The sequence below is a fragment of the Phycodurus eques genome, chromosome 19 (genome assembly GCF_024500275.1).
Source record: "Phycodurus eques isolate BA_2022a chromosome 19, UOR_Pequ_1.1, whole genome shotgun sequence".
NCBI lineage: Eukaryota > Metazoa > Chordata > Actinopteri > Syngnathiformes > Syngnathidae > Phycodurus > Phycodurus eques.
Window position 1 is genome coordinate 19,022,323 of NC_084543.1, and position 25,058 is coordinate 19,047,380.

At 46.0% G+C, this 25,058-nt stretch overlaps 1 protein-coding gene across 8 annotated transcripts in view; it reads left to right on the forward strand.

The window, feature by feature from the left end:
* Positions 1-25,058, forward strand: part of tmem94 (transmembrane protein 94) — a 137,482-nt gene that overhangs the window by 55,830 nt on the left and 56,594 nt on the right. For all 8 annotated transcript variants that reach the window (XR_009770386.1, XR_009770387.1, XM_061705672.1 and 5 more), the window contains 7 exons: positions 155-257; positions 367-453; positions 700-816; positions 8,972-9,028; positions 21,497-21,601; positions 23,730-23,903; positions 24,681-24,899. Coding sequence is in view for 6 of the 8 variants with exons in the window: in XM_061705672.1 (XP_061561656.1) it covers positions 155-257; positions 367-453; positions 700-816; positions 8,972-9,028; positions 21,497-21,601; positions 23,730-23,903; positions 24,681-24,899 (862 nt within the window). In the remaining 2 variants the exon portion in view is untranslated. The remainder of the gene's footprint in view (positions 1-154; positions 258-366; positions 454-699; positions 817-8,971; positions 9,029-21,496; positions 21,602-23,729; positions 23,904-24,680; positions 24,900-25,058) is intronic.

Sequence of the window (25,058 nt, forward strand, 5' to 3'; positions counted from 1 at the left end):
TTTTGTTTGGCTATCAAATTGTACAATTTTTAAGGACACACGCACACAGATATATACAGAGTATGCAGACGATAAATAGATGGCCATCAGGGGTGGCCGAAGACACAGTGATTTTGATTTGAAAATAATTCCCCCCCATTATCCATTGCAACAGGAGTAGTTTGGAGTTTGCAGGATCCCGGCCAATTACAGTGCTCGACAATGAGAGGTTTACAGTGCAGTCTGTCATCACCAAGCTTGTCTGTCCTGTTGTGCTGGTGAGTCAAATCAAAGAATTAGTTTGAAGTGTTTAATTTATTGTTCTTAAATGCATTTGAAACCTGTTGCCTCTGTCCCTTTTGTTGTGTTTTTGATCTCTTCCCACAGGTAACGTTCCTGCTGGTAAACTCCATACGCTACTTTTGTGACGCGCCCAACCTCACCCCCAACAGCTACAATTTTTTGCAGCTTCAGGTCATTTTTAAAATTTCAATGTTGTGTTTATGTTTCCTTCCCAACCCACTGACTTGATGGAACAAATGTACTTCCCTAGCAAAACACTCCCAACAACTTAAACACCCTCACTCTGTCTTATCTTGATTTAAAAAAAAAAAAAAACCTGAATGAATAATGTGGGGAAAAGTAAGCAATTCAATCATACCCTCCATTACATAATAATGTATTTTGTAAACATAATAAGTGAAAATCATGTATTTTCAGTTGATGGGTGTTCTGCCTGTCTTACCACTGCTATTCCCTGTCATGTGGGTACTGGTCAACGCATTTGGAGAGGCGAGGGTCCTTGCTGAGTTCAGCCATGTATCTCCAGCGGGATTGGTGAGGAATTCACAAACTATCCATCCATTTTCTGAGCCACTTCTCCTCACTAGGGTCGCGGGCGTGCTGGAGCCTATCCCAGCTGTCATCGGGCAGGAGGCGGGGTACACCCTGAACTGTTAGCCAGCCAATCGCAGGGCACATACAAACAAACAACCATCCGCACTCACATTCACACCTACGGGTAATTTAGAGTCTCCAATGAATGCATGTTTTTGGGATGTGGGAGGAAACCGGAGTGCCCGGAGAAAACCCACGCAGGCACGGGGAAAACATGCAAACTCCACACAGGCGGGGCCGGGGATTGATCCCGGGTCCTCAGAACTGTGAGGCTGACGCTCTAACCAGTCGTCCACCGTGCTGCCGGAATTCGCAAACTAAAAAACAAAAACACACACACACTAAATCATGCACAGACACCTTTTGAAGTTGGACTAACTATTTTCTGTCCTTTATTCATTATTCATTCTGTCTTTTATTCATTGGAAGATGAATGCACAATGCAAATACAGTGTGGAACCTGCTCTGCAAACATGACTGCAATGCATTTAAGTGTTCAGACCCCATTTTGTTGTCATAGCTCTATGCGAAAATAATTTCATACATGCAAGTCTCCATATTGGCAGAGTAAAAATATTTTTTTTTCTTTTTCGAATTTATTAAGAATGGATATGTCACAAAACAGAAATATCTAATATGCCCAAGAGTTGTTTGTTCATTAAAGCATTCAATATTTATTGTATTTTAAGTTTTGCGGCTACAAGATACAGTTTTCTTGCAGACCGACAGATTTTAAGGTGCTTCTGCAAAAAAGCATGGAAACTGAGTTTCAAGATAGTCATGATATGCCAGGCTGATTAAAACAACTTTTATAGTGGATACACTCAGGCAACCAGCTTATTGTACTTTGTTTTTGTTTGTTATTATGATAGTTCCCCCTCGGGCAGCACGGTGTACAGGTGGTAAGCACATCCACCTCACAGTTCTGAGTTTAGGGCATTGAAGCTGGGTTCCAGCCTTCCCCTTGTGGCGTTTGTACACATACAAAAAATATCCTTTCAATTTATTTCTACATCGACTGTACATCGTTTGCAAATGATTAAAATGTGTTAAAGTGGTGCATATTATTTCGTCATTTTCCAGACGTACATGGAAAAAATTGCATCAGTTTACCGCATTTTAATCATGTGCAAACAATGTAGAGTGGACCCCTGCTATTCGTGGGGGATAGGGACCAAACTGGGTTACATTGTATTAAGTGTGTTATTGTTACGTTACTGTTGGAGGGTTTTTAGTTAGCCATGCCTTGTTCTGTTGCGCTGAGCACTGATTTTTAAGAAGAAAAAGAATCTTGTAACGAAAATGTATGCATCCACACGAAATTTGTTCTCTGCATTTTACCCATCACAGTGAACACACACACTTGTTAGTGGAACACACTGGAGCAGGGGGCAGCTTAAGCGCCCGGGGAGCAGCTGGGGGTTTTCAGTGTCTTGGAAGGCATCACTGCTGCTGGCTTTAGTGTTTTTTTTTTGTAACTTCTTTTTTGTTGCCATCAGCTTCAGCTCACAGTAGCCGTGTTCGTTGCTTGACCAATAAATGGGAGATAAACTGACTAACGTCTCGTCGTAGATCATTGGAAGGCCTTACAATACTGCCATACTCGCACTCACAACATAACTTCATCGATAAACAAGACTAAAGCCAAAGCATCGGGACATTTTAACAACTGTAACTTCAAAACTGTTCTCCCATCGTACGTACGTACATGCATACAGTGGGGCAAAAAAGTATTTAGTCAGCCGCCAATTGTACAAGTTCTCCCACTAAAGATGAGAGAGGCCTGTAATTTTCATCATATGTATACGTCACCTATGAGGAGACAAAGTGGGGGGGGAAAAAAATCTAGAAAATCACAGTCTGATTTTTAAAGAATTTTTTAACAAATTATGGTGTAAAATAAGTATGTAGATTTTTAAGATTTCTGGCTCTCACAGACCTGTAACTTCTTGAAGAGGCTCCTCTGTCCTCCACTCATTACCTGTGTTAATGGCACCTGTTTGAACTCGTTATCAGTAAAAGACACCTGTCCACAACCTCAAACAGTCACACTCCAAACTCAACTATGGCCAAGACCAAAGAGCTGTCAAAGGACAACAGAAACAAAATTGTAGACCTACACCAGGCTGGGAGGACTGATTCTGTAATAGGTAAGCAGCTTGGTGTGAAGAAATCAACTGTGGTAGCAATTATTAGAAAATGGAAGCGAAATAAGACCACTGATAATCTCTCTCGATCTGGGGCTATACGCAAGATCTCACCCAGTAGGGTCAAAATGATCACAAGAATGGTGAGCAAAAATCCCAGAACCAGACAGGGGGACCTATTTAATGACTGGGAGCTGGGACCAAAGTAACAAAGGCTACCATCAGTAACACACTATGGCGCCAGCGACTCAAATCCTGCAGTGCTAGGCGTATGCCCCTGCTTAAACCAGTACCTGTCCAGGCCCATCTGAAGTTTGCTAGAGAGCATTTTGATGATCCAGACGAGGATTGGGAGAAGATCATATGGACAGATGGAGCCAAAATACTGTCGAACTTTTTGGTAAAAACTCAACTTGTCGTGTTTGGAGGAGAAAGAATGCTGAGTTGCATCCCAAGAACACCATAGCTACTGTGAAGCATGGGGCTGGATACATCATGCTTTGGGGCTGTTTTTCTCCAAAGGGACCAGGACCACTGATCCGTGTAAAGGAAAGAATGAATGGGGACATGTGTCGTGAGATTTTGAGTGAAAACCTCCTTCCATCGGCAAGGGCATTGAAGATGAAATGTGGCTGGTCTTTCAGCATGACAACGATCCCAAACACACCGCCCGGGCAATAAAGGAGTGGCTTCGTAAGAAGCATTTCAAGGTCCAGGGGCCTCATGTACAAAGACTTGCGTGGATTTCCTCCAAAAACACGGCATACGCTCAAATCTAGAAAACGTCGTACGCACAAAAATATCCAGATCTATGAAACTCTGCGTACCCATGAATCCGAGCACATTTCCTTCGTACGTTCCGATCAACGTGGAAATGAGCGCACATGTGGGAGTAGCCGACTCCTCCCTTTCCACGCCCACATTTGAATATGCAAATCACATTTAAATTAACCCTGCACCTGAGATGCCGATCTCTGCATGTTCAGGAAAAAAAGGAAAATGAGCAACGTCATGAAGTAAAATTATTTTTCTGAATGTGAATTTGCTCAATGAAGTGGAGGCACGCAAGAAAATCCTCTTTTGGCACTCTGTCAACAAGTCAATAGTCTCAGATCTGGAGGGGCTGATTCTCATCCCAGCCGCTTCACACTCAGCTGCGAACCGCTCCAGTGAGAGTTGAGATCACGGCCTGATGAAGCCAACAGAACCACATCATCTGCAAAAAGCAGAGATCCAATACTGAGGCCACCAAACCAGACCCCCTCTACGCCTCGGCTGCGCCTGTAAATTGTGTCCATAAAAGTTATAAACAGAATCGGTGACAAAGGGCAGCCTTGGCGGAATCCAACCCTTAACGGGAACGAGTCCGACTTATTGCCGGCAATGCGGCCCAAACTCTGACACCAGTCGTACACGGATCGAACAGCCCGTATCAGGGGGTTCGGTACCCCAGACTCCCGAAGCACCCCCCACAGGACTCCCCGAGGGACACGGTCGAACGCCTTCTCCAAGTCCACAAAACACATGTAGACTGGTTGGGTGAACTCCCAAGCACTGTCGAGGACACTGGTGAGGGTGAAGAGCTGATCCACTGTTCCACGACCAGGACGAAATCCACACTGCTCCTCCTGAATCTGAGATTTGACTTCCCGACGGACCCCCCTCTCCAGCACCCCTGAATAGACCTTAACAGGGAGGCTGAGGAGTGTAATCCCCCTGTAGTTGGAACACACCCTCCGGTGGGGGACCACCACCCCAGTCTGCCAATCCAGAGGCACTGTCCACGCGATGTTGCAGAGGCGTGTCAACCAGGACAGCCCCACAACATCCAGAGCCTTTAGGAACTCCGAGAGTATCTCATCCACCCGCGGGGCCTTGCCACTAAGGAGCTTTTTAACCACCTTGGTGACCTCAACCCCAGAGATAGGAGAGCCCGCCTCAGAGACACCAGACTCTGCTTCCTCATGGGAAGGCACGTCGGTGGAATTGAGGATGTCTTCAAAGAATTCTCCCCACCGACTCACAACGTCCCGAGTCGATGTCAGAAGTGCCCCATCCCCACTATACAAAGTGTTGATGGTGCACTGCTTCCCCCTCCTGAGACGCCGGATGGTGGACCAGAATTTCCACGAATCTGTCCTGAAGTCGTTCTCCATGGCCTCACCGAACTCCTCCCACGCCCGTGTTTTTGCCTCAGCGACCACCAAAGCCGTATTCCGCTTGGCCAGTCGGTACCCATCAGCTACCGCAGGAGTCCCACAGGCCAAAAAGGCTCGATGGGACTCCTTCTTCAGCTTGACGGCATCCTTCACCGCTGGTGTCCACCAACGGGTTCGGGGATTGCCGCCACGACAGGCACCGACTACCTTACGGCCACAGCTCCAGTCGGCCACCTCGGCTATAGAGGCGCAGAACATGGTCCACTCTGACTCAATGTCCCCCGCCTCCTCCGAGACGTGGGTGAAGTTCTGCCGGAGGTGGGAGTTGAAACTCCTTCTGACAGGGGATTCTGCCAGACGTTCCCAGCAGACCCTCACAATACGTTTGGGCCTGCCAGGTCAGGTCTCACTGTCATTGCCCACGTGAGCATTGAAGTCCCCCAGCAGAACAATGGAGTCCATAGCGAGAGCGCTCTCCAGCGCCCCCTCCAAGGACTCCAAAAAGGATGGGTACTCTGAACTGGTGTTTGGTGCATAGGCAGAAACAACAGTCAGGACCCGTCCCCCCACCCGAAGGCGGAGGAAGGCTCCCCTCTCGTCCACCGCGGTGAACCCCAACATACAGGCGCCGAGCCAGTGGGCAATAGGTATACCCACACCTGCTCGGCGCCTCTCACCGTGGGCAACTCCAGAGTGGAAAAGAGTCCAACCCCCCTCAAGAGGACTGGTACCAGAGCCCAAGCCGTGTGTGGAGGCGAGCCTGACTATATCTAGTTGGAACCTCTCAACCTCACATACCAGCTCGGGCTCCTTCCCTGCCAGATACGTGACATTCCACGTCCCTAGAGCCAGTTTCTGTAGCCGGGGATCGGATTGCCAAGGTTCCCCGCCTTCGCCCACCGCCCAGCTCACGCTCCACCCCACCCCTATGGCCCCTCCCACAGGTGTGAGCCCATGGGAAGGGGGACCCACGTTACCCTTCCGGGCTGTGCAGGCCGGCCACCAGCCGCTCGCCTTCGAGCCCCACCTCCAGAGGGGGGCCCCGGTGACCCGCGTCCGGTCAAGGGAAACCTAAGTCCATTAATATTCTTCGTCATAGGGTTTTTTTAGAGCCGTGCTTTGTCTGGTCCCTCACCTACGACCTGTTTGGCATGGGTGACCCTACCAGGGGCGTGAAGCCCCAGACAACTTCTTCTTCTTCTTATAAACTTTGCCCTTCATCCTAGCAGAGACTCTTCTGTCACATAACACACCTGACACCTTCCTCCACCCGTTCCAACCTGCTTGGACCCGTTTCTTCACTTCCTGACCACACTCACCATTGCTCTGGAGGGTTGACCCCAAGTATTTTAAGTCCTCCACCCTTGCTATCTCTTCTCCCGCCAACCTTCTCATTCATGCACATATATTCCGTCTAACTTCGGCTAATCTTCATTCCTCTTCTTTCCAGTGCATGCCTCCATCCTTCCACCTGCTCCCTGCTTTCACTGCAGATCACAATGTCATCTCCAAGCATCATGGTCCATGGGTATTCCAGTCTAACCTCATATTTCAGCCTATCCATCACCACTGCAAACAGGAAGGGGCTCAGGGCTGATCCTTGATGCAGTCACACCTACAGCACACCTCACCACTGTTCTGCTGCCCTTGTACATGTATTATTCTAACATACTTCTCTGCCACTCCAGACTTCCGCGTGCAGTACCACAGTACCTCTCTGGGTACTCTGTCATAGGCTTTCTCTAGATCCACAAGGACCCAATGTAGCTCCTTCAGCCCTTCTCTGTACTTTTCCATCAACATCCTCAAGGCAAATAATGCATCCGTGGTACTCTTTCTTGGCATGCAACCATACTGTTGCTCACAAATACTCACTTCTGTCCTGAGTCTAGCCTCCACTACTCTTTCCCATAACTTCATTGTGTGGCTCATCAACTTTATTCCTCAATATTTCCCACAGCTCTGCACATCACCCGTGTTCTTAAAAATGGACACCAGCACACCTTTTCTCCATTCCTCAGACATCTTCTCACCCGCTAGAATTCTGTTGAACACGCTGGTCAAAAATTCCACAGCCACCTCTCCTAGATGCTTCCATACCTCCACAGGAATGTCATCAGGACCAACTGCCTTTCCATTTTTCATCCTCTTTAGTGCCTTTCTAACTTCCCCCTTACTCATCATTGCCACTTCCTGGTCCACCACACTTGCCTCTTCTACTCTTGTTTTCTCTCTCATTTTCCTCATTCATCAACTCTTCAAAGTATTCTTTCAATCTGTTCAGCACACTACTGGCAGCAGTAAACACACTGCTGCACATCCTTCCCATCTCTATCCCTCTGTCTGGCCAACCTGTATAGATCGTTTTCTCCTTCTTTAGTGTCCAACCTGGCATACATGTCATCATATGCCTCTTGTTTGGCCTCTAGGTCACAGCCTACCTGTGGGGCATAGCCACTAATCGCATTATACATCGGAGAAACCCTACGCAGGCACGGGGAGAACATGCAAACTCCACACAGGCGGGGCGAGGATTGAACCCGGGTCCTCAGAACTGTGAGGCAGACGCTCTAACCAGTTGTTCACCGTGCTGCCGGATTATACATAACACCCTCAATTTCAAGTTTCAGCCTCATCACTCGATCTGATTCTCTTTTCACCTCCAAGACATTCTTAGCGAACTCTGGTTTTAAAATAAACCCGACTCCATTTCTCTTCCCATCTACACCATGGTAAAATAATTTAAACCCTACCCTAAACTTCTAGCCTTACTGCCTTTCCACCTGGTCTCCTGGACACACAATATATCAACCTTTCTCCTAATCATCATGTCAACCAACTCCTGGGATTTTCCTGTCATTGTCCCAACATTCAAAGTCCCCACATTCAATTCTAGGCTCTGTGATTTCCTTTTCTCTTTCTGCCAAAGAACCTGCTTTCCACCTCTCCTTCGTCTTTGACCCACAGTAGCTGAATTTCCATCGGCGCCCTGCAGGTTAACGGTGTCGGGGGCGGACGTTGTGAACCCGGGCCACGACCGATCCGGTATGGAATTCTTTAGATGAAAGCTCAGATTTGTTTGGCATAGTTGTAAAGCGGATGCCCTTCCTGACGCAACCCTCTGCATTTATCCGGGCTTGGGACCGGCCTACAGTCTGCACTGGCTTGTGCACCCCATGGGTTGACTGTTCATGATCAAAGTCTTACCCCCCCCTCTCAGTGTGCAGTATGTTCTCCCTGTGCTTGCTTGGGTTTTCTCCAGGTACTCTGGCATCCTCCCACATTTCAAAAACATGTTTCTTAGGTTAAATTAAATACCCTAAAATGTCCTTAGGTGCGATTGTGAGTGTGAATGGTTGTTTGTCTATACGTACCCCCTGCAATCGGCTTGCTGCCAGTCCAAGGTGTACCTTGCCTCCCGCTCTAGCAAATCCGTGACCCGAGTGAGGATAAGCGGTTCCCTCTTCATGGACTTCCGGAATTGAATGTGCCAACATACCAAAAGTTGGGGAAAATAATAGTGATCTGTATCCCATGTCAATGTATTGTGTCTTTCTTTTGTTTCTGTACAGGCCTGAGCTTTGCAAGGAAAGATTCATTTTTGAAATGTCACATGTTACATTTCTGTTTGGGTCCATTGATCTGTTCAAATTAATGAGGCAGATGACTTTTAATTGTATTTATTTTTTTAATGATAAATTCCTTCTTAGGGTTACAGGCAAGACGCAGGAATACATTTTCCTTGGACTATACCGAGGGTTTTAACTCAACTTTTCTTCTTTCCCCTAGCTTGCTAAATTCTCTGAGGACACTCTAAGCAGCTACACTGAAGTGGTTTCCTCCCAGGTATATAAACTCTTGTTGTCTGAAAACAGCACCACTCACCTGACTCCATAGCGCACCTTAACCCACTTGTCATTATGCTCACTGACCTTGTCCACCGCAACTACCACAGATAAACAACCTCTACCAGTTCAGCCATCATGGACTGCCTCACTGATGTGCTCGCCATCATTTTTAGTGTGTAACAATACCTGTGGTTTGTTTTACTATTCCTTTTTCCCAAAGATTCCCAGCCTCGCATTGCGACCCGTGCTGCCTCACTTCACAACTACTTCACAAGTTCGACCAGCTTTACGAATGTTTATCTGTACCCTTTATAGTCAAGCCCTCTGCGTTGTTTCCCTGTAGTTTTTTTTCTTTTAGATTTAATTAAATTTCCTATAAAATTCCCCTTCCTGGTGTGCTTTGTGTGTGCCTGAGTTTAATAGTAAAACCGCTGAAATCGAGAACTCCTATTTCATTCCTGTAGCAACCTTCAGATTATGAGACAGAGGTTTTTCGTCACTTTTCCAAAAAATTACAAATTTAAAGAGACGTGGTGCCCCTTTACGAGACGAACGGAAATCCAACTAAACTGGAAGTAACGCAAGCGTTAACTTCCAGCGTGTTCTTTGTCCAAAATTAATTACGTTTTTACCCAAAACCAATATATCACCATTTTTCTCACTAAAAATACTTCCAAAGGTGCTATTGACCTGAACGTTTCACCAGATGTTGGGAACAACCCAAGTTATCCATACATACAAAAAAGGAGAACAAATAATCTCAGTAATTAAGTTGTGTGTAAAAATGTGAAAGAAGTGAATATCAGCTGGTTCAGTCTTAATTGATGGCATACAAATCAGGTGCTCCTCGCAAGATTTCTGACAGAGGAGCGCAAAGAATAATCAGAAGAGTTGCCCAAGAGCCAAGGACCACCTGTGGAGATCTTAAAAAAGACCTGGAATTAGCAGGTACTGTTATCAAAAGGAAAACCGTGAGTGATGTTTTCCGCCGCCATGGTCTGTGTGCGCCCTCACCATGCAAGACCCCATTTCTGGGGGGAAAAAAGCCTGTCAAAGCTCGTTAAACGTTCACTGAACCACATTTGGACAAGCCAGTTAAATACTGGGAGAATAATCGTCTGGTCGGATGACTGTTTGGATGCCGTGATGCACACCACGTTTGGAAGCGAAATGGCACTGCACATCTCCTTAAAAACACCATGCCGACAGTGAAGTTTGGAGGTGGGAACATGATGGTGTGCGGCTGATTTTCAACAAATGGTAAACTTCTCATTATTGAAGGAAAGATGAATGGGCAAATGTACTGAGACATTCTTGACAAAAATCTGCTGCTATCTACAAGGATGATGAAAATGAAACGAGGGTGGACATTTCAGCAGGATAATGATCCAAAACGTACTGCCAAGGAAACTCTCAATTGATTTCAAAGAACAAAAATAAAGCTGCCCAGCCGTTCACCCGACTTGAATCCAATCGAAAATCTATGGAAAGAACTGAAACTCAAGGTCCAGAAAAGAAGCCCACGGAACCTTCAAGATTTGAAGACTGCTTGTGTGGAGGAATGGATGGACCAAAATCACATCCGAGCAATGCATGCGACTAGTTTCTCCATACAGGTGTCTTGAAGCTGTCATTGCAAACAAAAGCTTTTGTACAAAGTATGAAATAAATAACAGTTGGCTTGTCCAATACTTTTTTCCGTGTGTCATTTCACATTATTACACCCAACTTAATTTCTGATCTTTTCTACTTTCTGTGTATGTATGGATTACTTGGGTTGTTCCCAACATCTGGTGAAATTTCCATGTCAGTAGCACCCTTGGAAATATATTTGAGAAAAATGCTGACGCTGTATATGTATACATTTTAGGAAAAGTGACAAAGAAACCTTGATCAATCTCTATTCACTAAAAGGCCCGGTACATTATTCGGACTAGTTCTCAATTTCAGCGGTCAATTGTTGAACTCGAACACACACACAGTACACAACAGGAAGTGGAATATTAGAGATTTAATGAGACAAGAGAATTTTTGGGAAAAATGCAGAGGGACTTTAACTACAAAAAGCTACAGTTAAACATTCGTAAAGAAGGCTGAACTCGTGACGTGAGTGTAAAATGAGTGGATGTGCGTAGATCAATTATTAAACTGGGAATCTTTATGACAGTTAGCTCAATCCCAAATTATTATGCACTAATTTGTATTTGGTAATCAGCAAGTACTCACGATGCGTGGAACGAAAAAGGCAGGCGGGTCGATTCTCCCGATGTCTCAACAAGGATGTCGAAAGGTTGATTTGAAGGCAAAAGGAACAAAGAAAAATAACAGACGGCTGCAGCACACGAGTAGCATTGTTTGCCACACGCGCCGAGAGAAATTGCACACGCAAATTCTTCCTGCCTGGTTATACTCGCTGGGGACTCAACCCTCACACAAAAGTGTGGGAGGGGAGTTGGACAGAATGTCTCTGGAGCTCAACGAGTGTTGGGGTGGCGGGGAAATTTTTTGCCGGCCGAGCCCAGGTGGCTCGCCCCCCTAGCAGCGTGGTGAGGAGGAGGGTGCTTTGGCCAGGAGCCAGAGTCTTCGGCGGAGCAGGAAAACAAAAGCCGGCAGAACAAGACGATTCAGTGTTTTGTACTCCAAGGGAGTTGCCCAAAAGACCAGTGCGGATAACTTTCACTCTAAAGTTATCTGTGGGCTAAATCCAGTGTATCTAAAATAAGAAAATGAATTAATAGCCTTGTTTGGGTGGCTAAGACCACTTAATGTCAGTGAACATTTCGTGTCGTCTGAGGTAAAACACAATCATATTATTCTTTTCAAACAGATTTGACAGCGGACCAGTGGAAGAAAACACAGTCATTAGTGACATTGGTATCACGATATACACATTCATGCAGGGTTCGTATGGCATGAAAGCAGAAATTTAACACGCTAAATCTGCAGTAAGGGACACTGAGCTTGCAGTGACTCTTAAGCACCAGCGGGCGTCCTTCATGCACTACTAATGATCCCAGAGAGTCTATTGTAAATTCCTCTGGTGAGTTGATGTGGAGGTTGGTAACAAAAAAAGCAATTGAGACCTGTTTAACTTATAAATCCATTATCGTCAATTATTCCAAGCTGCCAAATTTGGTCAGGAGCCCTCCCAGATTCTTGGTCATTGGGTCAAGTCCGCAGAAAAAGGTTTTTGTTGGGAGAGTCATTTAAATGGTGAGGCGGACCTCTAACCAGTTTATGGGCTCACTTGAGTGAAAACAGATTTCCTCTGTCCTGCAAAAACTGATCTGCTGGCCGAGGGTCAGGAAGCAGGAATGCAAAGGTCATCGGCTCTTGTGGTTGCCATCGACAAATGTATTTTATAGGGGCGTATTCGTGATACCACGATAAGAAAGAGACTGGGCAAAAATGGCCTGCATGGCAGAGTTCCAAGACAAAAAACACTGCTGAGCAAAACGAACAATAAGGCTCGTCTGAATTTTGCCAGAAGACATTTTCATTGCAAAGAGGAAATATGCAGCAAAGTTGGAAAAACAGTCTAAATCAGTCTGGCATCCATTCCAATCGCTGACAAATTACAAGCGACGATCCCCCCAAGCTGAGAACAACAGCACACTAGCCAATGACTTGAATACCTTCTACTGAAGATTTGAAAAGGACACTTTCACACCCCACACCCACCCAGCCGCACAACCGACCTCTATCAGACCACCGACTTCAGCGTTAACCATCCGCGAACAGGATGTGAGACGCATCTCCAAACAACAAAAGATTAACAAAGCGGCCGGCCCAGACAATGTGTCCCCATCGTGCCTCGAAGTCTGCGCGGACCAGCTCGCTCCAGTCTTCACTCAGATCTTCAATAGATCTCTGGAACTGTGTAGTACCATCCTGTTTCAAACACTCCACCATCATTCCAGTCCCCAAGAAACCTGCAATCTCAGGTCTAAATGACTACAGGCCTTGACATCTGTGGTCATGAAGTGCTTTGAACGTCTCATGCTGGACCACCTCAAGAGCGTCACAAGCCCCCTGCTGGACCCCCTGCAGTTTGCCTACCGAGCAAACAGGTCTGCGGATGATGCAGTTAACATGGGACTGCACTTCATCCTAGAACACCTCGACAGTGCAGGGACCTACGCGACGATCTTGTTTGTGGACTTCAGCTCAGCGTTCAACACCATCATCCCTGAACTCCTTTCCTCCAAGCTTCTCCAGCTCAGCGTCTCACCTGCCATCTGCCAGTGGATTTACAGCTTCCTGACGGGCAGGACACAGCAGGTGAGGCTGGGGAGAGGCCACCTCATCCACACGCAGCATTAACACTGGGGCGCCCCAAGGTAGTGTCCTCTCTCCGCTGCTCTTCTCTCTCTACACGAACGACTGCACCTCAACACACCGGCTGTCAAACTCCTGAAGTTTGCAGATGACACCACTGTCATCGGCCTCATCAAGGAGGGTGACAAGTCTGCATATCAATAGGAAGTGAAGCGGCTGGAGCTGTGGTGCGGCCAACACAACCTGGAGCTGTAGACGCTCAAGACTAGAGATGATCGTGGTCTTCAGGAGAATTACAGTCTCTCAGGACCTGAAGTGGGTGATCAACATCAACTACGTCCTCAAAAAGGCCCAGCAGAGGATGTACTTCCTGTGGCTTCTGAGAAAGCACATCCTGCCACGGGAGACTGCTGAGGCAGTTTGACACAGCAGGTCATCGAATCATTCCTGTGTTCTTCCATCACAGTCTGGTTTGGTGCTGATACAAAAAAGGACAAACTCCCGACTGCGACGCACAATCAAAACTGCTGAAAGGATTGAGGACTTGCACGCTACCAGAACTAAGACAAGAGCGTGCAAAATCCTCTCGGACCCTCCACATCCCGGTCACCAGCTCTTCCAGCTCCTTCCCTCAGGTAGGCGCTACCGATCAATGCAAACTAGAACTAGCAGACATTCCAACAGTTTCTTCCCTCTTGCAATCAACTTCTTAAACACCTAACGTACAATTCCATTGCAACATGCTGGCAATTTTTTGTCTTTTTGTCTTGAGTTTGTTGTCACATTTCTGTCGGGCCATTTATATATTACTCGTGCACTCACTGTATTAGTCTCCCCACGCTGGACTATTTGCATATCTATTGTTGACCAATACTGGCCACTCATGCCAGAGTAGCATCTGCTCCATTTGCACACTGACTGAGGAGTATCTGCAACATTTGCACAATCAACATTGTCCCAGACTATCGTACTACTCGCTTGAAGTCTCTGCGCCCTTTGCGCAATGGTCATTGCACCGGACTATTGCAATATTAGTCATTCGAACTGCTCTAAGTGCAAGAGGACTCTGAATATGAGAGAGGAATATTAAGCAATAGGAGAAAAATTCATTTATATAATTTATTATGGATCCAAAAATGTAATGAGCATCTTCACAAAATGTGGAAAATCATGAAATTTCATTTTGGACACTTTTGGCATTAAAAGTTTCAGAAATTTTACTTTATAACTTTTTTTTTTTTTTTTTTTTCCCTTTAGAAACCCCAATTCCAGTGAATTTAGGACATTGTGGAAAGGGAAAATAAAAACAGTATAATAAATCATTAAATCATTTTCCGGTATATTCAATTGAATGAACAAAGAAAAGATATTTAATTTTCAAATTGATATACTTCACTTTGGGAAGTGAGGACACTAATTGTTGAACCTGGGTGGAATTCATTCCCATTCTTACTTGATGTATAACTTCAGTTGCACAACAGTCCGGGGTCTTCGTTGTCGTATTTTGCACAGAATGTGGCTTGACATTGTCTTTCTGAAATAAGCAGGGACGTCCCTGATAAAGACGTTGCTTGGATGGCAGCATGTGTTGCTCTAAAATCCATCACCACTGCAAACACAAAGGGGCTCAGGGCTGATCCCTGATGCAGTCCCACTTCCACCTTAAACTCCTCTGTCACATCTACAGCACACCTCACCACTGTTCTGCTGCCCTCGTACATGTCCTGTATTATTCTAACATACTTCTCTAGCCACTCCAGACTTCCACATGAAGTACCACAGTTCCTCTCTGGGTACTCTGTCATAGGCTTTCAATAGATCTAGACACAATCTAGCTCCTTCTGACCTTCTCTGTACTTTTCCATCAACATCCTCAAGGCAAATAATTTATCCGTGGTACTCTTTCTAGGCATGAAACCATACTGTTGCTCGCAAATACTCACTTCTGTCCTGAGTCTCGCCTCCACTACTACACTCATCAAGTTTATTCCTCTATAATTCCCACAGCTCTGCACATGACCCTTGTTTTTAAAAGTGGGCACCAGCACACTTCCTCCATTCCTCAGGCATCTTCTCACCCGCTAGAATTCTGGTGAACAAGCCTGGTCAAAAACTCCACAGCCACCTCTCCTAGATGCTTCCATACCGCCACAGGAATGTCATCAGGACCAACTGCCTTTCCATTTTTCATCCTCTTTAATGCCTTTCTAACTTCCCCCTTCTAATCCCCTTCCCCTTTCTAATCATTGCCACTTCCTGGTCTACCTCTTATACTCATACTTCTCTCTCATCAAGTATTCTTTCCATCTGCCCAGCACACGACTGGCACCAGTCAACAAATTTCCATTATCCTTAATCACCCTAACCTGCTGCACATCCTTCCCATCTCTATCCCTCTGTCTGGCCAACCTGTATAGATATTCTTCTCCTTCATTCGTGTCCAACCTGGCATGCATGTCATCCTATGCTGTCTAGCCACACTCTCTCGTACCACTACCTTACAATCGGTAACCTTCTTCAGATTACATTGTCTGCACAAGATGTAATCCACCTGCATGCTTCTACCTCCGCTCTTGTCGGTCACCCTACGTTCCTGCCTCTTCTGGAAAAAAGTGTTCACTACAGCCATTTGCATCGTTTTTGCAATCTGTCCCTCCAAGTTCCTTTCCTGGATGGCGTACTTACCCATCACTTCTTCATCACCCCTATTTCCTTCACCAACATGTCCATTACAATCTGCACCAATCACGACTCTCTCTCTGTCTGGGATGCTCAGAACTACTTCGTCTAGCTCCTTCCAGAATTTCTCTTTCACCTCTAGGTCACATCCTACCTTTGGGGCATAACCACTAATCACATTATACTTAACACCCTCAATTTCAAGTTTCAGCCCCATCACTCGATCGGATACACTTTTTCACCTCCAAGACATTCCGAGCCAACTCTTCTTTTAAAATAACTCCGACTCCATTTCTCTCCCCATCTACACCATGGGAAAATAATTTAAACCCTGCCGCTAAACTTCGAGCCTGACTGCCTTTCCACCTGGTCTCCTGGACACAGAATATATCAACCTTTCTCCTCATCATCATGTCAACCAACTCCCGAGGTTTTCCTGTCATAGTCCCCACATTCAATTCTAGGCTCTGTGCTTTCCTCTTCTCTTTCTGCCAAATAACCCGCTTTCCACCTCTTCTTCGACCCACAGTAGCTGAATTTCCACCGGCGCCCTGCACGTTGACTGCGCCGGTGGCGGACGTTGTTAACCCGAGCCACGACCAATCCGGTATGGAATTCTTTGGATGAACGCTCATATTTGTTTGGCAAAGTTTTAAGCCGGATGCCCTTCCTGACGCAACCCTCTGCATTTATCCGGGCTTGGGACTAGTCCAGAGTTTGCACTGGCTTGTGACCCCCATTGGGCTGCATTAACTGTAGGATTCCGATTTTTCCTAATATTTGTCTATTGGGTGTTTTAAAAGGTTTAGATCTTCCAAATAAACATGCTCAACCAATGCTTGTAATTCTAGCAGTCGCAAAAAAACAATTGTTAAAGCTGTCAACATTAACCAATGGCAAAATCTTATCAGACTCATCTTTATTTGCCAAGTATGTCCAAAACACACAAGGTATTTGTCTCCGGTAGTTGGAGCCGCTCAAGTACAACAGACAGTCAATTTACAGAACACTTTGGAGACATAAAGACATTGACAAAAAACAATTGTGCAAAAAGATACAGAGTCCTCTAGCACTTATAGCAGTTCGAATGACTAATATTGCAATAGTCTGGTGCAATGACCATTGTGCAAAGGGCGCTGAGACTTCAAGGAGTGTATGCGGTTTAAAGTGACGAGTAGTGCGAAAATCTGGGACAATGTTGGTTGTGCAAATGTTACCGATACTCCTCAATCAGTGTGCCAAATGGAGCAGATGCTACTCTCGTATGAGTGGCCAGTATATGCAAATAGTGCAGCATGGCGAGACAACTACAGTGAGTGCACGAGTAATACATAATTGGCCCCACAGAAATGTGACAACGAACTCAAGTCAAAACATTTACAGCTTGTTGTAATGGAATTATAGGTTAGGTGTTTAAGAAGTTGATCGCAAGAGGGAAGAAGCTGTTGGAATGTCTACTAGTTCTAGTTTGCGTTGATCGGTTGTGCCTCCCTGAGGGAAGGAGCTGGAAGAGCTGGTGACCGGGGTGCAGACGGTCCGAGACGATTTTGCACGCCCTTGTCTTAGTTCTGGCAGCGTGCAAGTCCTCAATGTTGGGTGGTGGGGTACCGACAATCCTTTCAGCAGTTTTGATTGTCCGTTGCAGTCGGAGTTTTTCCTTTTTTTGTAGCAGCACCAAACCAGACTGTGATGGAAGAACACAGGACTGATTCGATGACCGCTGTGTAGAACTGTCTCAGCAGCTCCGGTGGCAGGCCGTGCTTTCTCAGAAGCCGCAGGAAGTACATCCTCTGCTGGGCCTTTTTGAGGACGGAGTTGATGTTGGTCGCCCACTTCAGGTCCTGAGAGATTGTAATTCCCAGGAACTTGAAGGTCTCGACGGTTGACACAAGGCAGCTGGACAACGTGAGGGGCAGCTGTGGCGAAGGATGACTCCTGAAGTCCACGATCATCTCTACAGTCTTGAGCGTGTTCAGCTCCAGGTTGTGTCGGCCGCACCACAGCTCCAGCCGCTCCGCTTCCTGTCGATATGCAGACTCGTCACCGTCCTTGATGAGGCCGATGACAGTGGTGTCATCTGCAAACTTCAGGAGTTTGACAGTCGGGTTCGCTGAGGTGCAGTCGTTCGTGTAGAGAGAGAAGAGCAGCGGAGAGAGGACACAACCTTGGGGCGCCCCAGTGCTGATGCTGCGTGCGGATGAGGTGGCCTCCCCCAGCCTGACCTGCTGTGTCCTGCCCGTCAGAAAGCTGTAAATCCACTGGCAGATGGCAGGTGAGACGCTGAGCTGGAGAAGCTTGGTTGAAAGGAGTTCAGGGATGATGGTGTTGAACGCTGAGCTGAAGTTCACGAACAGGATCCTCGCGTAGGTCCCTGCACTGTCGAGGTGTTCTAGGATGAAGTGCAGTCCCATGTTGACTGCATCATCCGCAGACCTGTTCGCTTGTTTGGCAAACTGCTGGGGGTCCAGCAGGGGACCTGTGACACTCTTGAGGTGGTCCAGCACGAGACATTCAAAGGACTTCATGACCACAGATGTCAAAGCGACAGGCCTGTAGTCATTCAGACCAGAGATTGTAGGTTTCTTGGGGACTAGAATGATGGTGGAGCGTTTGAAACAGGATGGAACTTCGCACCTTACCAAAGATCTGTTGAAGATCTGAGTGAAGACTGGAGCGAGCTGGTCCACGCAGACTTTGAGGCAGGATGGGGACACATGGTCCGGGCCTGCCGCTTTTTTAATCTTCTGTTGTTTGAAGATGCGTCTCACATCCTGTTCATGGATGGTTAACGCAGAAGTCAGAGGTGTGGTTGTGGTCGCGGGTGCGGCCGGGTGGGTGTGTGGTGTGAAACTGTCCTTTTCAAATCTGCAGTAGAAGGTATTGAAGTCGTTGGCTAGTGTGCTATTGTTCTCAGCTTGGGGGGATCGTCGCTTGTAATTCGTCAGCGATTGGAATGCATGCCAGACTGATTTAGAGTCGTTTGCGCTAAACTGTTTTTCTAACTTTGCTGCATAGATCCTCTTTGCAATGTTAATTTCTTTAGCAAGCTGGTTTCTAGCTCGATTATACAGGGCCCTGTCCCCGCTCTGATATGCGTCCTCCTTAGCTTGGCGAAGCTGCTTAAATTTAGCAGTGAACCACGGCTTGTTGTTGTTGAATGTGCGAAATTATTTTGTTGAATGTGCGAAATGATTTTGTTGGTACACAAACCTCTTCACAGAAACTGATAGAAAATGAAAATGTGACAGTGTCCGTATATTCATCCAGGCTGCCAGCTGAATTTTCAAAGACACTCCAGTCTGTGCAGTCTAAACAGCTTTGAAGTTCCATCTTGGCTTCATTGGTCCACTTTTTGACTGTTTTCACTGTATGCTTCGCACATTTAAGTTCTTGCCTGTACGTCGGTATTAAGTGAATTAAGCCGTGATCAGACGAGCCCAGGGCTGCACGAGGTATAGCACGGTATGCGTTTTTTACCGTAGTGTAGCAGTGGTCTTAAGTATTATTTTCCCTGGTAGGACAGTCGATGTGCTGCTTGTATTTAGGGAGTTCGTGGTTGAGTTTAGCTTTGTTAAAGTCCCCGAGAATAATGAGGGGTTAGTCCGGGTGTTTTTTTTCAATTTCGTTGACTTGTTCGGCGAGAGTTAGCAATGCGGCATTTGTGTTAGCTTGAGGCGTAATATAGACTCCAGCCAGTATGAACTGATGCAAACTCACGTGGCGAGTAGAATGGATTACAGTTTAAGAATAGCGACATGGGGGCTGCAGTGTGTGCTGAGCACCGTGACGTCCGTACACCATTTTTCGTTGATATGGAGGCATATCCCGCCGCCCTTTGTTTCCCCTGATGATTCCATGTCGCGGTCCGCTTGATGAATGGTGAAGCCGGGAAGCATGACGGCGCCATCGGGTACAGCGTCGCAAAGCCAGGTCTCCGTGAAGCACATGGCCGCGGAACGTCCAAAGTCTTTACTGGTCTTTAACAGAAGATGAAGCTCGTCCATTTTGTTGGGTAGGGAGCGTACATTCGCGAGGTGGATATACGGGAACGCCAATCTGTGTCCTCTCTTGCGGAGTTTCACCTGAATGCCGGCGCGCTTCCCTCTGTGGCGCCGCTTCCTTCTCCATGCGCCGAAAACGCAGACGCCGCTCCGGTGAGTAACTCGGGGAAAAAACTGAACGGATATTCGAAAGTTGGTGACAGAAAGTCTGGAGTAGCCTCCTTGATGGTTAGCAGGTCTCCCCTTGTGTAAGTGAGTCGTGTAAGGTCTCCAAAGACGGACGAAAAACACAAAAACAAAGACAATACTAGAGAGCGCGTTACCGAGGCGACCACACTGGTAGGCGCCATCTTAGAATAGAGTATATAACACTAGAAAATATCTCTGCCAAACATAGTCGGCAAATGGATAACTTTAAGAACCTTTAATTAAAATGGTGAACTTTGAAGCTTGATTCTGTTTACCTGGGAAATAATGTCATACAGAAATGTAATGTAATGTAAATATAATGTAATGTGACCAAATCGTATCTTCTCATTTTAGACCCCTGTGCATGTCATTGGGTCAATTGCATGCACTTGAACCCCTATCTTTCTGGATCTGCGATGTGGGCCTCTGGGAATGCTGGGCCTGTTTGCCCCTCCTCCTCTTGGGTCTGGTTGTGTCTGTGTAGCCCTCCTGGGGGGTGCCGGTCCCGGGGCGGCTCTCCGTCCCTGGGTGCCGGGGATGTGCCCACTGGTCCCGCTCCAGGGGACGTCTGTCAGTGGAGATGGTATATTTTTGAGAGCCTCTTTAAATCCACGTAATTCCATTGCATTGGATCCTTCATTCGCTACTTCTTGTATGTCTTCTTGAGCAATGGGAGAACCACACTTTACACAACGCACGATGAGTTATTTTCACTGATTTTCAAAAAGATAAAGTCGGCATTGGATCGGATTAGGCCGTCATTTATACCCTAAGCGCTCTCATGAGCTGGGTGCGATCAAAGTCTTTGAAAGAATCTGGGTTGAGGTGACGAGAACACAGCCATGGATCTTTCGTCAGCTCAACTCTTCTGACCGCATCCTCCCACCATTTCCCCAACCTTCTCTTTTTGGGAAAGCTATGAATGCTTACCTCCTTTTTTGCATTCCGCCCTGATTGGAAATTGCATCCAAAAGCAGCAGAGTATGGCATTTTTAACTCACTTCGCTAACGGTAAAAGTTGTTCGCACATGGCTAGCTTAGCTCCGCAGAGAGCAGCAACGAATGACTTTTACAACAGCCATTTACGTCATCATTCCCAGAATGCTTTGCGCGCACTAATACATGGAAGCGACTGTGCCTCAAATTATGGTTTAAACAAAATCGTTTTTTTAAACTTAATTTATGAATATATACCACTGTATTTCAGTAGTAGAGGTCAGTAGTTGTAAAATTAAATGTATTTTGTCATTTCAATCAGAGCTCACTTAAAATTGAGATGAGCAGTTATTTGCACGTTATTTATGTGCTCATGTGTGCAGGAGATGATGCTTTGTGTGTGGAGACACTTCGTTGGTGTCCTGAAGGGAGAGTCTCAGACTCTCTGCTACACCTCCAGCCTCTTACACACACTTGGGTCTGTCACTGTAAGTACTGTTTGACTGAATTTTATTCACTCTTGTATTTAATAGTTTTATAATTGGCAGTATTGGGATTAAAACATTTGTGTAAATAGATGCATTTTAATTAATCACTCACCCATCCATCTTCTTCCACTTATCCGGGATCGAACTGCGGGCACAGGAGCCTAAGCAGGGAATCCCAGACTTGGGTCTCCGTAGCCACTTCATACAGGATGATCATGAGCCGTTTTTGGAGAGGGGCGAATCGGATAAGTCAACTTAAAAAATAGGTTAACACAGATGTATCCACCTCGAAGCTCCACCGGTACAAGCAACCTGTCAGACGGAGACATCCACATACTGTATACCTCCGTTCTACTCTCAACGCCCTTCAGTGTATTAGTGTAATGTCGATACTGCAGGCATGAACATTCATTCAGCTATAGTGTCTTGCCCTTACTAGAGAGTAAGAATGGTGATATAGCATCTTGCCTTGACTCTCCTGGTTGTTACTGCCCTTGACCAGGATTTGAACTAGGGTTTCCTGTTTCCCAATGCCGTGTGGTTGTGTTACCACTGAGCTATCTTATTTCATAGATTATAGATTCAGAGCCCACAATTTAAACAATTTCAAGTATTTATTTGTTGATTTTTACATCATTTGGGCTTCCAGATCATAAAATCCAGCAAATCTAGAATTAAAAATAAATAAATAAATAAAATAAAATGCTGTAAAGAAATCACCATTTACTTCTCAGTTTTTGTAGAAAATATATGAAAGACATTAGGGTCACATTAAATCAATCAAAATATGGTACTTTCAAAGTGATATGTTAATCTTCAATCGTTGGTTAGGAATCCCTTTGCTTTAATCACTGCCTCGATGCGCCGTGGCATTGAGGCAATCAGCCTGTGGCATTGCCTGGAAGTTATGGAAGCCCAGATTTCCTTGATGCTTGCTGTCAGTTCTTCTTTGTTTTTGGGTCTGGTGCCCCTCATTTTCGTCTTTATAATACCCCATAGACTCTCAATGGGGTTTAGATCCGGCGAGTTGACTGGCCAGTCAAGCACTGTGATGGCATGGGCATCAAACCAGGTTTTGGTGTTTCTGGTGTTATGGGCAGGGGCCAGGTCCTGCTGGAAGATGAAATCTGCATCCCCATACAGATCCTCAACAGAAGGAATCATGAAGTCCTATAAAACATTCTGGTTGACTGTTGCGGTGACCTTGGATTTAAGAAAGCGGAGTTTACCTACACCTGCACTGGACATTGCACCCCAAATCATGACTGACGGTGGATACTTCACACTGGACCTCAAGCAACTTGGGTTGTGTTCTTCACCCGTCTTCCTCCAAACCCTTGGACCTCAATTCCCGAATGAAAGGCACACTTTACTTTCGTCAGAAAAGAAGACCTTGGACCACTGGCCAACAGTCCAGTCCTTCTTCTCCTTGACCCAGTTGAGATGCTTCCTACATTAGCTCACAACTCAGAAGTGGCTCCCCCCGAGGAACCCGACAGTTGTAGCCCATCTCCCGTATGCGTCTGAATGTGGTGGTTTTTGAAGCTATGACCCCCGCCTCATTCCACTCTGATAATCTGCTGAAGCCCACGGTCATCTCTTTTGCTGGTGCATCTTCTCCTGCCACATATTGTCCTTCCACTAGACTTTCCATTGATATGCTTGGACACAGAACTCTGTGAACAACCAGACTCTTTAGCTATGAACCTTTGTGACTTACCCATCCTATGGACTGCATCAATGATGCGGAACTGGTCACCAGTCAATCGCAGAGCACATATAAACAAACAACCATTCACACTCACATTCACACTTAAAAAAATGTAAATAAAGTCTTAATTCTGTGCCGATAAGAATACCCTTACAGTACCGGACCAATATGCAGTATCATTAAGAGTAGTAGTATCATTAAAATCTTAACGATACCCATCCCTAGCACTTAGTGGAACTTTTATTCATATTACTGCCCAAAACAGCATGTCGAAAAATTGCTACACAAATCTAAGCAATTGCTATACAAATACTGTTATACAAATTAATTTTAGTAATTCGGACCATGCAGAAATACAGGTAATTACCAAGGGTTCACATACTGTACTTTTTCTTGCAACTTTATGTGTGTGTGCAGGTATTGTGTTGTGTGGACAAACAGGGTATCCTGTCATGGCCTAATCCAAGCCCTGAGACAGTGCTGTTCTTCAGTGGAAGAGTCGAACCACCTCACAATAGCCAGGAGGATCTAATAGATGGCCTGTCAGTGAACTCCTACTGCAAAGTGGAGACTGATGAAGACAGAGATGAGGTTTGTATTTTCCAAATGACCAAGTAGTTTGTACCACTTCCTCACAGCAAGGAGGTTTGGGCTGGGTTTGTGTATCATGGCTTGTGCCGTTTTGAGTGGACTTTATAAATACCCAGAGTGCTTACATGGATTCTCTCTGGATACTCGAGCTTCCTCCCACAATCCACAAATATACATACACACACACTACTTGTTGTCAAGAGATTTATCAATACTCATCATCAACATGATTGCCATATTGTGCTCGGGTCCTAAAAAATATATACTGGTATATAAATAAGGTTCTCACCTCCATGCTTAGGCCCTAGTTAGCACATCCGCCTCACAGTTCTGGGGACCGGGGTTCAAGTCAGGGCCCCGCCTGTGTGGAGTTTGCATGTTCTCCCCGTGCCTGGCTGGGTTTTCTGCGGGCACTCCGGTTTCCTCCCACATCCCAAAAACATGCGTGGTAGGTTGATTGAAGACTCTAAATTACCCGTAGGTGTGAATGTGAATGTGAGTGGTTGTTTGTTTCTATGTGCCCTGCGAGTGGCTGGCAACCAGTTGAGGGTGTACCCCGCCTCTTGCCCGAAGATCGCTGGGATAGGCTCCAGCACGCCCGCGACCCTAGTGAGGATAGGCGGTAAATAAAATGAATGAATGGATGGATGGCAAATTAGTTTTTCTGCAAGAAGATAATCGGCAAAAAAAGCAGTGATTAAAAGTGTATATTTGGGTCGGGGTAATATGTAACTGTTAAAAAGGTTTAATTTATTCCTGTGTTTAACTCCTGAACAGACCCAGGAGGTGGAAACTCTTGTCCCTCTACCAGAGGAGCCCACCACCCAACTTGGAGAAATACCTGAGCCCAGTGAGACATTGCACGATATGGCTCATTCAATAGACACACTAATGCACTGGCGGTCCAGCCAACCTATAAATACTCACACCAAACACAACTCTGGATCCAGTGTGAGCTTCAGTCGCAATACAGAGGGAGGCGAGGAACAAGCCCAGGTGAAATTTGAACGCAAAAGTCATAGTTTTATCACATAGTTAACTTGATGCCTTGAAGTCAAGGGGTGTCGAAGGGTTAAAGTTGGTTAGCTAGAAATTAGGATTATTTTGGCACGCAATCACCAATGAATTCAACATCTTGCTATATACTCCATGGTG